The sequence below is a fragment of the Peromyscus maniculatus genome, chromosome 4, assembly GCF_049852395.1.
Source record: "Peromyscus maniculatus bairdii isolate BWxNUB_F1_BW_parent chromosome 4, HU_Pman_BW_mat_3.1, whole genome shotgun sequence".
Lineage (NCBI taxonomy): Eukaryota > Metazoa > Chordata > Mammalia > Rodentia > Cricetidae > Peromyscus > Peromyscus maniculatus.
Window position 1 is genome coordinate 155,727,954 of NC_134855.1, and position 17,830 is coordinate 155,745,783.

Below are 17,830 nucleotides of genomic sequence, written 5' to 3' on the forward strand. Positions count from 1 at the left end.
CACACACATGTCAGGCTTTGTGCTGACCCTGGCCAGATGAGGTTAGCGCTGTCTCCTTCAGTGGCAGAACATGGGGTGGTTCAGGGTTGAGCATCCCTTCCGTTGGTAATGACACACCAGAGTCCTTTGGTTCATTTCCCTATGATTAGGGACAAGGTAATCACAAATTGAGATGCAATGAACAAGACATCGTAGCACCACACTAAGCACAGGTCTGGGATGTAGCTCAGCAGTACAGAGCTTGCCTAGAACCCAGGAGGAGGCTCTGGGTTCCATCCCTAGAACCATGAACCAAAAATCTAACTGCAGAAGTTCTTTCCAGGTATTTGTGCTACTTCATGCATTTGCTGTAGGACACTACTAAGGACATTCATTAATGACACTAATTAGTGTCATTTTTGCTTTTAAGGCCAGAGTCATTAACAGCTTCCAATAAGAAGCTGATGGTTATGACCACACTAGTGGGACTGGAAGTCGGTCCTAATTAAAGAGGCCAGTGAGACCTTCATGTCCAACTAATATGTGAGAAGCCTGGGAAGAGCAGAAACCAGCTAACAGTGCAAGCCTGCAGGCTTGTCCTCACTGCTTCCTTGTTTATTAGATTAAATTGTGCCAGGCCTGATCCCTTCAGGCTGTAGTGTGGGCAGACTGACACTCACCACTGTGAACTTTACTTATCATCTCATACTAACCAAGAACCTGTAGTGTTCTTATTTCTATCCATTCACTTTACAAGTAAATCATTTAAAAAATTAATTTTATGGCAAATAAAATGAAGAATCCATCTTGACAGAAGCGGATGCAGCTGTGGAATGGACATGAGGAGAAACAAACCATGGGGTTGGTTCTGTCTGGATTCCCTCACCAGCAAACACCTGATGTCAGAGTCCAAATCTAAGACTGCCTGAGTTCAGTTCACTTTCTTGGGGAGATGTGGCAAGTGTCTCCTTAACCAGCTAGGGCATCAGTGATAGAACAAGGAAATGGCACTACCCAAGTCTCCCCGTGAACCAGTTAGCTCACTGGGTTTATGGACAGGAAGTATATGATCCGCAAATGGCTGCATCACATCCTCCTACCCCAGCATGGGTAACAACTTCTCCAGAGCAACAAAGGCTGAGTTGCCTCAGTTAAACTTCTACCCTCTAAGCAGTGGTTCTCAACCTTCCTAATGCTGTGACCCTCTAATACAGTTAGTTCCTCATGTTGTGGTGACCTCTAACCATAAAATTATCTTGTTGCTACTTCATAACTAATTTTGTTACTGTTATGAATCATAATGTAAATTTTTTTTTTGAGATAGAAGTTTGTCAAAGGGGTTGTAACTCACAGGTTGAGAATCACTGTCCTAAAAGCTATAGCTCCCCCAAAGACTGTGTTCAGCTAGGGCATGGGGGAATGACAGGAAAGGGGAGCTGGAATCTCAGGTGAGGATCTGAAGACTCTCCAGGCCTGATCTTTTTGAGAGTATGTATCCAGAACTGTTCTTATTAAGATGGTCCTGGCTATTAGTTTTTGAAGACCAAATTCCCCAACGTGTGTGTGTGTGTGTGTGTGTGTGTGTGTGTGTGTGTGTGTGTGTGTGTGTGTGTGTGTTTATATTGTATGACACTATTCCTGGGGTGACAAGAACAAATGTCTATGCAGCCCAAATAGGGAACCAACATCAGGCATCCCAAAGTAATGATACCACCAAAGTCCAACTTGGTGAACCAATGAGTTTATTGGAGTTACTTTAAAGAGTATGGGTTAGGAGTACTTACAAACAGGATGACTCAAAGGCAGCTGTCACTGAAAGCCCACCCAGCATGGGTGATGGCTCATGAAAGTTAGAGCCCTGAAGCTCACTGTACAACTTATAGGCAGTTCGATTAGTTGAAAGGTCTCCTCTACTTAGCACTCCTTTCTGCTTATATAACCTTGAAATCAGGAAAGGACTTTGTGTATCCTGCAAGTTTCAAGGATTTCCTGAGACTTAAGAGTTGTTTAATTCCTGAGTTTAATGAGCTTTCTTCCAGGATGGAATGGTTCAATTCAGAGGCTTGTGTCTGTGTCTGTGTCCATATATATATGTGTGTTTTTGTTAAAAGGGAAACTAGTGGACATTAAAATTAAAAGCCTGTTGGCACAAATTGGAAACTTTGTCAATGATTTCAGGAAAACTGAGAGACTAATGAAGGGAATGACTTTCTCTTCATTAGGCTATTGGCTTATTGTTGTAGGCCACAGATTCATATCTGATAGACAATGGTCTTTAATGCCATGAATTCATAACTCCTAAAGCTATCTCACAAACCTTTTGAAATCAGTGGGTAGCCTGTGCTCACTCTTAGGAATGACAGCAGCGGTTAAAAGGACAGACACTTGCGATGGCCAAGCTCAGGTGGTTGCTCTGGGTGTGAGACAGAATACTCATGCTGAGTCAGCTCTGTGCCCAGCTGTGAAGCTCAGATGCCACAGATGCAGTCTGCTAGCCTCACCACCATCTTCACTGACATTGTCATCCTGTGCCCTGTAGGGACAGAGCCACCAGGCTCTACGGCGATCTAAGAGAAGATGGGTTCTCACCACCTTGGAACTGGAAGAGGAAGACCCAGGGCCCTTTCCCAAACTTGTTGGGGAGGTAAGGACATACTCTGACCTCTGGGAACAGCATGTCCTTTCTGGACAGAAGAGTGGGTCTTGAAAGGATTCCTGCTGGCATTTATTGATTATCTCTTTAGGGAAAGAACCCAGGGTCACACCACTTATTTTAGAAGGGCTCTGACAGCTACCTTGCTGTGTGCCTGCCTAACTATGGCCAGGCAGTGAAGATGAGCAGGCAGGACATTGAGCTGGGACTCTGATGCCTGATTTCTAGGGACCATCTGAGTGTGTACCTTTGGGCTGGTGGCTTCTCCCTGTAACTGTAATGAGAATAATTCTAACATGAAGGTCTGCTTCACTGGTCCCATGCAGGCATTCGTTATAATTTTTATTTCATTCCTGACTATGGGGGAGATTATTTAAAGGCCCACATTGCTATAGGGTATGGTAGTCCAGACCTGTACAATTCTATTACTTGGGGTGAAGGCAAGATGGCTCAGTGCATATGGACGCTTGCTGCCAAGCCTGACGACCTGAGTGTGATCCCCAGGACCCAGGCAGATGAAAGAGAGAATTAGCTTCTGGTAGTTGTCTTCTGATCTCCACTGGCATGTACACACACACACACACACACACACACACACACACACACACACACTCACAAAAGATGATGATGATGATATAGTTATTTATTTTAAAAAAGAATAAGAATCAACCAAGGGCTGCTCATAACTTCTCTCCAAGAAAAGTTAGGTGTGGCCTTTCTTTCTCTTTCTCTCAAGAGAAAGCCCACATTAACAAATTGGTATGTGTTCTTCCAGACATTTTGATGCAGATTTAGGAATGTGAATATGTATTAAAGGACCAAGATAACAGAGCATGTACCATTCTGTGACTCGATTTTCTCATTTAAGGGTGTGGCTGCCAGACTTTCCTGGCAGGACACATCCTCAGCCTTCTTGAGGGCAGCAGTGTCTGAGGCCATGGGATGGGCATCCCAGCGTGTGGTTCTTTCTAATCTCATAAACATCTGTGCTATTTCCAGTTTCTCTATTCCAGTTCAATATGCAAACCATATCTTTATTTCATTTTTATAAAAAGAATTATTTTTATTTTATGTGTGTGTGCGTGTGCGCGTGCGTGCATGCACCCCCATATGGATGCACGAGTGCATTCATTCATAAGAGTGTAGACGTCTGTGGATGCCAGAGGAATAGACTCTCCCTGGAACTGGAGTTATGACTGGTTGTGAGCCTCCTGAAATGGGTGCTCTGGTCGTCTGCAAGAACAGAAGAGTAAGCACTCTTAACCACTGAGCCATCTCTCCAGTCACAGATTTTATTTTTATTATTTGTAATGACACGTGTCTATGTGTCCTTGTACAGGTTTGTGTGCATGAGTGCATTTGTCTACAGAGGCCAGAGATATCAGATCTCCCCAGAGTTAGAGTTACAGGCAGTTGCAAGCTGTATGGGAACTGGAAAGCAAACTCTTGTTTTCTGGAAGAACAGTGAACTCTCTTAACCATGGAGCCCCCTCTCCAGCCTCTGCCCAATCTCTTTTTTCCTACATCTCTGCTTTCTTAGCACAACCCCTCAGAAGCATGATGGCTTGCTTAGATTCCTGAAAGATGCCTCAGTTTTTAGCCCTGATTTTTGAAGATTACTATGGTTTATTAGCAGGTTCCTTTAATTTTTTTCTATTTTCCTCCTTTCCAGCTGTTCAATAATATGTCAAATAATGTGTCACTGATATACTTAATCAGAGGACCTGGTGTGGATGAATTTCCAGAGATCGGTTTATTCTCTATAGAAGATCAACAAAATGGAAAAATATATGTTCATCGCTCTGTCGATCGAGAAGTGACGTCATCTTTTATGGTATCTAAAATGGATATGGTCTAAGCTTGTATTTAGTGCAAGACTTTGTGAGATACTGAACCTGATAAGCGCTTGTTGGCTAACTCTGGGAAATTAGTACATTTTTCCAGTGTGGCAGGTTTGGGAGGTATGTGTTGGACATAGCTAACTTTGGAGTCAGCTTTAGAGTTTAATTCTGTGGGAGTGAGGTGCCATTGACAAGCTTTCTGACCACTGTCCCAACAGGACTGAGAGATTGGAAGTCATTTGGGGATGGGGCCACAGGGCACCTGTAAAATGCTGTGGTTTGGTTTCTGGTGGCTAACGTTTGGAGTGTGGAGAGCAGCCACACACAGACCCCAGCAGTTGCCTGGTAGCTGCTGCGGGAGTGGGGAGGGTTTGCTGACCATTTATCAAGGTCCAAGGTCCGTGTGTACTCAGTGATCGTATCACTCCAAGGCCTTCCTTGCAGTTGAAATTCAGGTTCCAAACCAGGAAAGAAAATCACAAAGAAAAGAGCCTCAAGTCATGGGGTGGTGTATCATGTTCCAGCCTCCCCTGGCTGTGTAGATTGTCATCCTTTGTTCCTGTGGATGTGTGGGAGCAGGGTTTGGTGTCAGTTAACCCCTTCAGGGTGGGAATATGATGTTTACTATCTGAGAAAGCAATTTATGAAGCATTCCCCCAGCAGCCCCAAAATACATATACACAAAACAAAATACAAGCCTTTAAGTCACCAGAAAGCTCTGACTCATTTTATTTATTATTTTTCTCTTTCTTTCTTTCTTTCTTTCTTTCTTTCTTTCTTTCTTTCTTTCTTTCTTTCTTTCTTCCTTCCTTCCTTCCTTCCTTCCTTCCTTCCTTCCTTCCTTCCTTCCTTTCTTTCTTTCTTTCTTTCTTTTTGAGACAATGTTTCTCTGTGTAGCTTTGTACCTTTCCTGGAACTCACTCTGTAGCCCAGGTTGGCCTCAAACTCACAGAGATCTGCCTGCCTCTGCTGCCTGGCTCTGACTCATTTTTAAAGACACAAGAATATTTTCTAAACTAAATTCCACAAAATTCGAAGTTGAACATGTGGTTCTTTTCTAACCCTCTGACCTCTCTAGCCTCCCTGTCTTCAGGGAAAAATATAAGAGGGATGCTGAAGAACCTGCTAAGCTCTTAATAAACAAATCGACCACCCAAGGATCACAGGGAAATGTAGATTCTGGGTTGGGGAGGTGGCTCAGTGGATAAAGCACTGGCTGACCGTACATGAGGACCCGTGTTTGAATCCCAGAACCATGTAGAAAGCTGAAAGTCAAGTGCACCTGTAACATCAGAGCTGGAGACACAGACAGGAGGGTCCCTAGGGCTTGCTGTCCAGCTGATATAGCAAAATTGATGAGCTCCTGGTGAATGAGAGATGCTCTTTCAAAAAAAATACTGTGGAGAGATTGAGGCAGAAAGTTGATGTAGGCCTCCAGCTTCCACACACAGGTGCACATGGGTGCACATACACATGAACACACACACATGCAGATTGTTCCATTCATTCAGATGGGACCAGACAGTCTATCTCTAATGAGCCCTGAAGTGATGCTGGGCCTACTGTTCTGGGCTGCTGTGCTGAAATGGCATGGTCCTGTGCATGGCAGCAGCAGCAGCAGGAGCTTCTACAAGACTGAACCAAACAGTATGGTTGTTGCTTGCTTTAAATGTTTTGAATGACAGGTCCTAGGCTCGATAGGATGTTTGGTGCCTGGAAGCTGCTAACACAGAACCCCATCCCTAGGAGCTTTTTTTGAAACTTGGGATTGGGATGGATAAACTGTGTGTACTGGTTGGTTTTGTGTGTCAAGCTAGAGTCATCAGAGAGGAAGGAGCCTCAGTTGAGGAAATGCTTCCTTGAGATCCAGGGGTAAGGCATTTTCTCAATTAGTGATCAATGGGGAAGGGCCCAGCCCATAGTGGGTGGTGCCATACCTGGGCAGGTGGTCCTCGGTTCTATAAGAAAGAAGGCCTAGTAAGCCATGGGAAGCAAGCAGTAAGCAGCTCCTCTCCATGGTCTCTGCATCAGCTCCTGCCTCCAGGATCCAGCCCTGTTGAGTTCCTGTTATGACTTCCTCCAATTGATGGACTATGATCCAGAAGTGTAAGCCAAATAAACCCTTTCCTCCCCAACTTGCTTTTTGCATGGTGTTTGGTCGCAGCAATAGAAACTCCAACTAAGACACTGAAAGTCATAGATAGTTCCCAGGCACCATTTAGAACAAAAAAGTGTAACATGTTAGACACTCTTCCAAAGGGATATGCATCTCACTTGTAGCAGGGTCCTTGCTGTTGTTCCCTTTGGGGGTGGGGGCCAAGTAGGCGCAGAGTCAACCACACAGACTCCTGGAGAATGTCGAAACAAGCTCAGTTTATTTAGGAGGAGGCAAGCCTTATATACCCTCCACCCCACCCTGGGGGGAGGTCTGATGAATATGCATCAGCTGGTGTGACATGGCTGCCTCTCATTGGTCCAGGTCATCTCCAGATCATGTTTCAGCTGCTGTTGCTAAAACCATTAGGCAGACCCAGGCTGGCTCTCAGAAAGTATCTTTTTTACTTGTTTGGGCCATCTGGCTCTCAAGCCGGATAGGGATGAGTCATCCCACACTCCCTGACAGCAGGGTGGGTGGTGGGTGAGATATTCACTAGAGCAGACCATGTGGACACAGGATTAAGCCAATAGGAAGTCTTGATTAGCCAGCCAGTGACTACACTGGGTGTTTGGGACCCAAGTGCAATCCCGAGCCTTTCAGGATGGGCTTTTAAGCACAAAACCACACCCTGGGTTGACACACCTCAGTTAGTAAGAACAGTTAGCCAGAAGCAGAACCACAGAAGCCAAAACACAAGGTCAGTGCATTCAGGGACTTCCCAGAACTGTGGACTTTGATGGGTTAAGTCTTTGTTCTGCTTTGGCAGGTGGTGCTGCCTGCTTGCTGGGTTCCAAGGCCTGAGTGGTACTTCCATCATGGTGTCAGTTGTACGGAGGTCTGGGGCCTGTTATACCATGACATCAAGGTCACATTTGTCTTTTTACATTTACGTGTGTGTGTGTGTGTGTGTGTGTGTGTGTTTCCATGTGTGTTCCTGTGCATGTGGAGGTTGGGTGTCTTCCTCTACTACTCTCCACCTTATTTTATGGGCAGGGTCTCTCACTGAATCCAAATTCACCTATTTTCTGGACTGGCAGTCCAGCTAGCTAGGAGGGCTACCCACATCTTCAGGGCTAGGATACAGAGGCATGCTACTGTGACAGGCTTTCTCATGGGTCCTGGAGATCTCAACTCTTTTTGCATGGTAGATATTTTACTAACTAAGCCATTTCCCCAGCCCCCTACAATGGTCCTTTATATAGATTTATGTAAATATTTCTATAAATATGCAAATGCTATTAAAATCAAGCCACCCACCCCTCTCATTTGACTATAAACTTCACAAGGGAAAATACAGGTGGAAATTCTGAGCTGGCACCCACCCATCACCCTCTATTCCATGACTCCAATTCACTTCCTCATTAATGTCAGAGCTTTCCAGAATTTGTGCATTTGTCTTTGGTTTTAAAGTTCATCTCTTCTGTCAGAATGTAGGTTATAAGAGGTGAGAGACCCTAGCCTCCCTCATGACCATCTCTCCAGTGTGAAGAGCAGGGCTCTTCAAATAGTGGTGTCTCGGATAAGTACATTGGGTGATAGGTGAGCTACCAGGCTGGTAAAATCAAGTCCTCTTTTCAGGGCCCAGGAGTCTAATCACACCCCCCAAAAAGATGGGCTTGACTCTCAATTCATGGCAGCTGTGACTGTGTTCTCATCAAGTCCTGGCAATGCAACCAAGTTAAGATGAGGTCATACTGGACCAGGACTGGCCAGTGTCCTAATAAGAAGAATATTTGGACACAGAAGAGAGTGAACACTTGGAGTTAACTACGAGGAGGTGGAGACAGAGACTTGAGTGATGTGGGCATCCATAAGGCCTGGTATCCTCAGGCTTAACAGTGGCCCGAAGCCACATGAAGGGAAGTCTGAGCATGCTCCAAAGGGCCTCCTGGCATACAGCAGTGCAGTCCCAGCCTCCTGAGCCTGAGGACAAATCCCACTGAAATGGGGAGAGTATCACCCTCAGGGGTCAGAAGCACATCAGGTGGAGATCACCAGGTGTGGACAGTGGCATAAGCCATGTGTTGCCTGGCACATTTTACTCTAACCAGCTGCTTCTCTGCACAAATGCTGACAATTGGTTTTGCGATACTGGAAAGACAGGGCAGCACTACAAACCAAGCAAACACATCAAGGCTGCAAAGAGAAACTCCAGAAGCAAGCCATTCCCAATGTAGCCCTAGGGGTTCTCTAAAATTAGCAAAGCATGCAGAGTTTGGGTTTGGAGGTGTGGAGCAGGTGGACTAGCTTGTTAATGTTATAAACCCAAAAGAAATCTGTAAAAATCTGCTGAGAATTGCAATATGATTTATGATAGATTTGTAAAGAGAAAAATGTCTTCTTCCCCCTGTGTAGGAATCTTCGCTATTTATTTTAAATATTCTCAGTTTCATAGGATGTAAGTGCCCATCCCAGCCCATCCTTTTACATTTTTTCAAACAATTGTGTATTGACCATCTCTGCACCGGCACTCTGACCCACTTCTAAGTCATGCGTGTAACTGATTTCCCACTGCGCCTCCGGCGTCTCAGAGGCTTCCGTCTGCTAGTTTGGGTGTGAAGCTATAGCTCTTGCGCGTGTAATTACAAATGGCCATATGGCAGTCCGTCATGCAAGTGCTGCATGGTTTGTTTATCCAAGGGTGTAAATCTCCGGGCTATAACAAAAGGCTGAAAACCGTTCCAAGTACAGAAAGCAGGGGTGGTATTTCCTTTCTGCGTTGTGACTGAGTCCCCTGGAATTTCTTAGCATCTTGCCAATGAATAAACAGCACTCACGATCCTCAGGCATCTGTCAGAACTAAAGGTCTCAGATGTAGCTTTTAGGATAATAAATGGAATATGAAATAATAAACACAAAACAAACACACGGTTCTTGTTTAAGTGGGAGGATTACGGTTGGCCCAGTTTGAGAGCGAGGAGTCAGGGTGATTAAGGAGTGGGGCTGCCAGCACCGCGATGAATTATGGAGGACGAGGGAGCAACAGTGTGGGAGAGAGCCAATTTGCTTGTGAAAACTTTAAAAATGTATGCTAGAGTCCCTGAAGCAGAGTAGCTGAGGAGTAGGAGCCCTGCAGCATCCATCAGCCTTACTGGAGGGGAAAGCTGACCTTGGGGAGACTGAGGCTGCTCATGCTGGTTCTGAGATGCCTGGTGAGGAGTGAAAGGCTCGACCCGTGCTTCAGGCTCTGCTTGTCTGGCTGGGGTCTGGGTTCCTCTACCTCTTCCAAGGGTTGAATAGCCAATCACTCTGGAACAGAGGGAACAGGTGCTGCTCCCTAGGGCTTCTGCCAGGATGTGAGGGGTCCATCTGCTCGTGCACCCCCGATCTTCTTTAAGATCTTATTTTTCTTAACACCCCTAGCGGGACCCTGTGCCTGCAGCCGAGGTCCTGTTGGGGAGTGCTCCTGTGCTTCAGAGAGCCTTCACTGCAGCTCATGGGCATCATGTTCCTTTTGCTGCCACTGAATTCCTGCAGGCCCTCTGCAGGCTCTGGCTCCATGGCCCGCCAGCCTTCTGCAGATCAAACCCTGGCATCCAAGGCCAAGGGAGACTCAGCAGTGAAGCAGGTTGCAGTCACTTAAAAATATAACTATATATCTCTCAACACATAAGCAGATCAATAGCTAGAACTATTATCACTCAACTTTTATTTTATAAATAATGGCATAATTTGAGTTACCTGGTCATTGTTGCCTTATTTTAATATTGTAATTAAGAACACCTTGTAATTGGTGGGCTGTGCTTTTTGTAACATTTTCAGACTTGTGAAAGAACAGAGCAGCAAGTGGCATGAGTTCCCCGAGTTCCCGCTGCAGCATCTTGCCCTGGTGTGGTATATTTCGGTTGTAACTGGTGAGCCAGGGTTTTACATCATTACCAACCAAAGTCCATTGCTCGCCTGGTCTCTGTCTAGGTGTGCTCTTGATGTTTCCATTGCATGGGCTGATAATGGTGCTCCCATCACAGCCTCCTGTAGAGTAGCTTACCTGCTCTAAAATCTCCTGTGCTCCACCCACTTACCTCTCCCTTATTGAGAACCACAGTCTTTTCATTATCTCCACAAATTTGCCATTTCCAGACTCTTATGGAGCTACACTCCATAGTGTATAGCTCTTTTAGATACTTTCTTTATAAAAAAAAAATTATAGGCACACATATGTGTGCATGTGTTTGTACACATGTTTCACATGTGGGTGTATGTATATAAACATGTGCACTTATGTGCATGTGTGTGTGTGTGTGTGTGTGTGTGTGTGTGTGTGTGTTCTGGTTTCATTTCTGATGCAGTGACAAAATACCCTGACAAGAAGCAACTTAGGGGAGAAAGGGTTTATGTCTTTCTCATAAATGTAAGGTCTGTAGTAATGTCTCTCCTTTCGTTTCTGATCTTGATACCCGTTTTCACCCTTGTCCTCTCTCTGTGCCATCCAACTCATCAACTTTTCTAGAGCATTGTTAATTTAATTGGGCATTTAAAGAACTGCTGTCTAGCTCCATGATAGCTGTTTGGTGGCTTCCACTTCATTGATAATCTTCTCTGATGTTTGTTATTTCCTCCTTTCTATCTAGGTTAATTTGCTTAGCTTTTCCAAACATTCTCAGTATACAAGCTTAACTTACTAGTTTGATGCCTCTAGGAAGGGAGGTGGATGCTGGAGAGGTGTGGCCATTCCTCTTCACTACATCAATGAGGACAGTGATTCTCTATTAACCTGACTTGTCAACAACTATGCTGGTTCCTCTGGGCATCCCTTTCTCCAAAGCCTACACCCAACTACTATTCTCAAGGCCCCATAATTGTCTCCATGTCTTCCTTTCTCAAGACAACACCAATAATCTGTAGAAACAGCTCAGTATCATCTTGCTTGGGTCTACCCAAATGGAGAAATCAAATTTGACCTTGATAACAACTGAAGGGTTTCCCCCAAACCTTGGCTTTGTTGTTAGGCTATGTGCTCTCCCTGTGCTCAGTCCCTGGGGCAACATGGTCCATGGTGCTGAAGCAATTCTTTGGGTCTGCACCACACATCTTTGCATTAATAGTTCTTTGATGGGTGCCCTTGGGTGTATGTACTCACACTGTTTACAGAGTTCTTTGCTTCTCAGGTTTACTTTGATGCTGTGGATCGGTCCACAGGGAGAGTTGTGGATGAATCCCTGATTTTCAACATTAGAATCAGAGATGTGAATGATCATGCACCCCAGTTTCCCGAGAAGGAATTTAACGTCAGTGTGAAAGAGAGCCAAGCTGCAGGTGTGTTGGGTGTGTTCTACTGTGTGAGTACTCCTGCCTTCGCTCTGGATGGCTCCCTCTTCCTTCCTGCTTTGATATCGATGAGGACTTTGATCCAGATAATTCAGGGAGACTTTTCACTACTCACATAAAAGGTTGCAGACCCAGCATCTCTGCAGGCTTTGCTCTTTGTCTGCTTCATTTTGTGTTGGCTGTGGAAGGATGTGGAAATGGTGCCATCTGGAAGAGGTGGTGTGTAAATGTAGCCTAACAACAAAGACACACCTAGCGGGCCAGAGAAAGAAAGAGCTGTGGGAGGCTCACCAGAGGCTCTGTAAGTGTCTCATCTTCAGAATGACAGAGGGATGACATCTGGTCTTTGGGTTTCAAAAACTAAATCTCTACATGCCAAACTAATTTTCCTAGACAGAGAATCTATTTTTAATAACAAAAGCAGTGTTTAATATTGTAAAATCATCTTTGAAAAATTCTAAGAACTAAAGCTATGGAAATAGAAAGCATTTTCAGAAGTTTGTAAAGTTTTAGTATTTTTTCTTTGCGTTTTATATGTACGTTTACACTTAATTTGTGTTGTGTATGTTCATGCACTGTCAGGTTTTATATATGAGTGTAAATACATATTCACATATGTACTTTTTATGATAGCAGAAAATGTACATGAATTACTACTTAAACATTTATAGATACTGGGTATCTCTTTCTATATGTGTATGTTTTCTCTTTTAAAAGGCTGTGATGGGTCAGTGAGATGGCTCAGCTGCTAAAGCCGGGTACTCCCATCTCTATCCTGGAACTTTCCATCTACAAAGGCAGATGGAGAAAACAGACTCCACAGAGCTGGTCTTTGACCTCCACACTTGCTCTGTGGCATGCATGCCCCCATCATACAGACATGTAGTAAGAACATACCTACTTTGCCTACAACACTCCCCTGAAATCTTGTATACTAGATCTTTTGTGGACAAGTCTTGAGGTACCTCCTTGGTCTCCAATTGCTGAGTGTTTTGCTGGTGCCTTTTAAAAGTGTTTTTGGAAGCTTGGTTGAGGAACATATTTGAAGCAGGCGGCGCTCACGATGCATAAGCCCGGGGGAGAAGAGTGCCTGCTTCCGATGGGCCTTGGAAGTGAAGTGGGTCAAATCTTCATTCAACAGCAGCACACAGCGTGGGCCACGTGTTGTCTGTGTATCTTTCCTGTTATGGCTGAACATTTTCATACTTTTCTCAGCCTTTTCTTTCTTTCTTTTTTTTTTTTTTAAATCAATTGTTCCTTTGTTTGGTCCATTTTCTGTTAATGTGTTTGTCATTTTCTTCCTGATCACAACTTGCTCCTTCTATGTGAAGAACACATACTTGCCACATGCATGTTAAATGTATTATTTCAGTTTATTATTTGCTTTTAAATTGTGTCTATGTTTTTATACATTTAAAAACTTCATGTATCAATTGTGTCCCATGCTCTTCTGCAACAGCAATCATGACTACAAAGCTCTTTGAAGTTTACTCTTAGTTAAAATCCACCTTTATTTTGTATAGTGTGTCTGTATGCTGATTTCTCACTTAAATATCTTATTCATTCTGGTGTGTGTCCTGATGTCATCTGCAAAGACTCTTCCCTCTTTCTACCTTGGCAAACTACCTTTAGCCAGCAATAACATTCTTAAAAACTTCTTTCTAGGTCAACCTATCTTTCAGTTGTTAACAGTCGATTTGGATCAAGAAAACACGCCAAATTCTCAAGTCCTTTATTTCCTCGTTTCTCAAACACCATTACTGAGAGAAAGTGGCTTTCGGATTGATCTCATCAGTGGGGAAGTACGACTCTCAGGATGCTTAAATTATGAGGTTATGTGGATTTTATTATTTTAAAATCACCAGGCTGGGGAGCTGTCAGCAGAGGGCTTGCTGTCCTCGCAAGGACACCTTGGCTGCAGCCCCAGAGCCCATGGAAACGCAGTGCTGAGGCAGGTGTCTGTGGTCTCAGAGCTACAGAGGCCGAGAAAGGCTCATCACTAGGGCTTCCTGGCCAGCCAGGCTAGCCAGCTGGTGAGCTTCAGGCTCCATGAGAGACTTGTAATCAAAAATGAAGGTGGACAATGCCTGAAGAACAACACCCAAGGTTGACGTCTGGCATACACACCACACACACACACACACACACACACACACACACACACACACACACCACACACACACACACACATACCACACACACACCACACACACACATACACCACACACACACCACACACCACCCACCCACACCACACAACACACAACACACACACACCACACGCACACCACACACACACACCACACACATACCACACACACACACCACACACACACCACATACCACACACACCACATACCACACACACGTACACACACACACCACACATGCACACACATACCACACATATGCACACACACCACAAACACACATCATACACACACACACACACACATGCACCACACACACCACATACACACACCACACACATACCACACACACACCACACACACACATCACACACACACATACACCACCCACACACACCACACACCACCCACCCACACCACACACCACCCACACACACCACACACCACCCACCCACACCACACACCACCCACCCACACCACACACCACACCACACACACACCACACACACAACACACATACCACATACCACACACACGTACACACACACACCACACACACACCACACACACCACATACCACACACACGTACACACACACACACACACACACCACACATGCACACACATACCACACATATGCACACACACCACACACACCACACACACACATCATACACACACACACATCATACACACACACACACACCACACACCACACACACACACCGCACACCACCCACCCACACCACACAACACAACACACACATACCACACACACACCACACACACACCACACACACACACCACATACCACCCACCCACACCACACACCACCCATCCAGACCACACACACCACACACACACCACACACACACCACACACACCACACACACACACCACATATCACACACACACACCACATACCACACACACGTACACACACACCACACACACACCACACACACACACCACACACACCACACACACACACCACATACCACACACACGTACACACACACCACACACACACACGCACACACACACACACGCACACACGCACACACACCACACACACACACACCACACACACACCACACACACGCACACACACCACACACACAACACACACACACACCACACCCCCACACACACATGCACACACCACACACACACCACACACACGCACACACACACCACACACATACACACACACTGAGCCCCAGACTGAGGTTGGGAGTCTTCTGTGGTTAAACCTTGTTTTGGAAATTGCTAGAAGGAAATGTCCTTGTTAATGCTTCCCTCTCCTGTGTGTGTGGGGCTTGACGTTCCTTTTCCTTCCCATGTAGACTGCTCCTTGGTTTACCCTGATAATCAGAGCGACGGATTGTGGAGAGCCATCCCTGTCATCCACAGCCACCATTCATGTCAGTGTGGAAGATGGCAACAATCACATGCCTACGTTTATGGAAGACCATGTAAGGCACAGGCTGCCTGAATTCTAAGCCCACTCACAAATAGTCCCCAAGTCCTAGGCTTAGGTACTTCTACTCAGTCATGAGTAAGATACATCCAGTTCTCCAAAGTGACCTAAACTGGAACTGGGAAGCCCACCTGGGTCCAGAGAGATAGTGCAATCTGTTAAATACTCGCTTCCCATGTGTGAAGACCTGAGTTTGACACCCACCACTCAAACTCTGGTCTTGGTAGTGTCCACTGAGACCAGGCAGGAAGATCCATGGGGTCCATTGGCAGCCATCCTTGCCTAACTGGTGAGCCCTAGATCTTGGTGGAAAACCTGTCTCCAAAAGTAAGATTGGAGCCATCAAGATGGCCCAGTGGGTAAAGGAGCATGCTGCCATCCTGGCAACTTGAGTTCCATCCCTGGAACATAGAAGGATAGAACTGACATTTTCAAGTTATCTCGGGGTGGGGTGGGGTGGGATTCTGCATACATATGTTCATGTAGACACTAGTTTTTTCTGAGGGGACTTTTCCTTGATGACCCACTCAACACCCTGCACCTCTCCTGAATACTCCAAGCCTTTTTGTTCTTCCATCTTCCTTGTGTTCTATTTAATGAATTTATTTATTCTAGTTTCTGCCCAATCTCCTCCTCCCCACACATGCATTCCACTGTCAGCAACTTGGGGATATTTATTATTATTATTAATTTTTTGCCAGCACATAGTAACTGTTGCATTAATGATTCAACCAATTAATTTTAAAATGGGTCATTTAAATTTTTTAATTACACAAACCAACATAGAATGTTTTCAAATGAAAGCACCTCATCTAAAAGTTTATACAAATGGCAAAATAATGTTACAGTTAAGCCTTGTGTCAGAGCCTTCCCTGGCTTAGGAAAAATCTATGCTCTCAAAAGTAAGCCTGGAAAAAAATACTCCACTGTCCTGCCACGCTTGCTTAGAGATTGTCTACAAAAACTACTGAAAAATGAATGTTTCAAGGAACTGTATGTGCTGAAAAGATGAGCACCTTGATCCAAATAAGTATCTCCCCATTGTGGAAGAGCTAGGATGCTTAAGACATGTGGGCTGGGGTGTGTATTGTATCTTAAAAATTCTCAGTAAAATAATGCACTGAGTTGGATTGAAGAATGCCTTTAAAACCACCCAGCTTAGACACAAAGTCTTAGGGAATGCCATTGATGGGAAGGACCATTTTCCTGACTTAATGGTGTTTCTAACATAACTGGAGGAATTCAAATGCTTGAAGGTCAAGGGTGTCTCTATGAGGACCCCTCCTTCTCTACCCACCACCATCCTCTTCTCCATGGTGTGTCTTTGTATCTGTGACATGGATATGATGATTATTTCTTCTAGTACAACATTCAAATTCCTGAAAATCAAGTCGAGTGGGGCGTGTTGTATCTCCCTGTTCAAGACAGAGATTCACCATTTACTCCAGCTTGGAGAACACAATTCAACATATTGGATGGCAATGAGGAGGAGCATTTTGACGTCATGACTGACTCTGAGACCAACCAAGGGGTATTAAATGTTATCAAGGTAAAGTCAGAGCCAGGTGGTGGTGGATGCTGTGGTCCTTGTCTGGAGAACAAGCCATAAGGATGAAAGGCTGTACCTGCTAAACACTCCTGAGTGCATACTGTGTCCTGTGCCACTCTTAGAAGAATGTGGGACTCTCTGAGCCCTTTGTGTAGAGGCCAAGGGCTCCTTCTGCAAAAACAATAATAATCAGACATTTTTATGTTATTCTTTGACATTTTTTATTGTTGTTATTACAGGCATAATTTACCACGTTCACATAAGACTGGAGTTTTTTTTTTTTCTTATGTGATGAAAAATGAACTTAAAAGAATATTTTTTGGGGACAGGGCCTCATGTATTGCAGACTGGCCTTGAACTCATCACGTAGTAGAGGATTCTCTTAAACTTCTGATCTTGTCTCTAACTCTGGAGTGCTAGGATTAGGGTGTACACTACCATGCTTGCTCTGTGTGACGCTGCGGATGGAACCCAGGGCTTTGCGCATGGCTAGTCGGGCCACACTCACACTTCCTTTAAAATATTCCTCTAACTGAAAGTTCTTCTTTTAATCTCTGGGTTTAAACCATTTTAAACATTTGTAGTATAAATATTGGGACATTTGTGTGGGTTGTAATGTGTGATGAGCCCGAGGAAGCTGGCTCAGGGTGAGAATATCATGGCCATATTTTACGGGTGAGGAAATCAAAGATCAGGGAGATCCTTTACATAAAGCCACATAGCTGAGAATAGCGGGTTCTGACAAGAGCAGA

The 17,830-nt window shown here is 44.8% G+C and overlaps 1 protein-coding gene across 2 annotated transcripts in view; it reads left to right on the forward strand.

Annotated features, from left to right (window-relative positions):
• The window catches only part of Cdh26 (cadherin 26), a 60,485-nt gene that overhangs the window by 18,856 nt on the left and 23,799 nt on the right, over positions 1-17,830 (forward strand). For both annotated transcript variants that reach the window (XM_076571327.1, XM_076571328.1), the window contains exons 2-7: positions 2,519-2,623; positions 4,305-4,466; positions 11,740-11,887; positions 13,565-13,731; positions 15,396-15,524; positions 16,893-17,078. In XM_076571327.1, the coding sequence (XP_076427442.1) occupies positions 2,519-2,623; positions 4,305-4,466; positions 11,740-11,887; positions 13,565-13,731; positions 15,396-15,524; positions 16,893-17,078 (897 nt within the window). The remainder of the gene's footprint in view (positions 1-2,518; positions 2,624-4,304; positions 4,467-11,739; positions 11,888-13,564; positions 13,732-15,395; positions 15,525-16,892; positions 17,079-17,830) is intronic.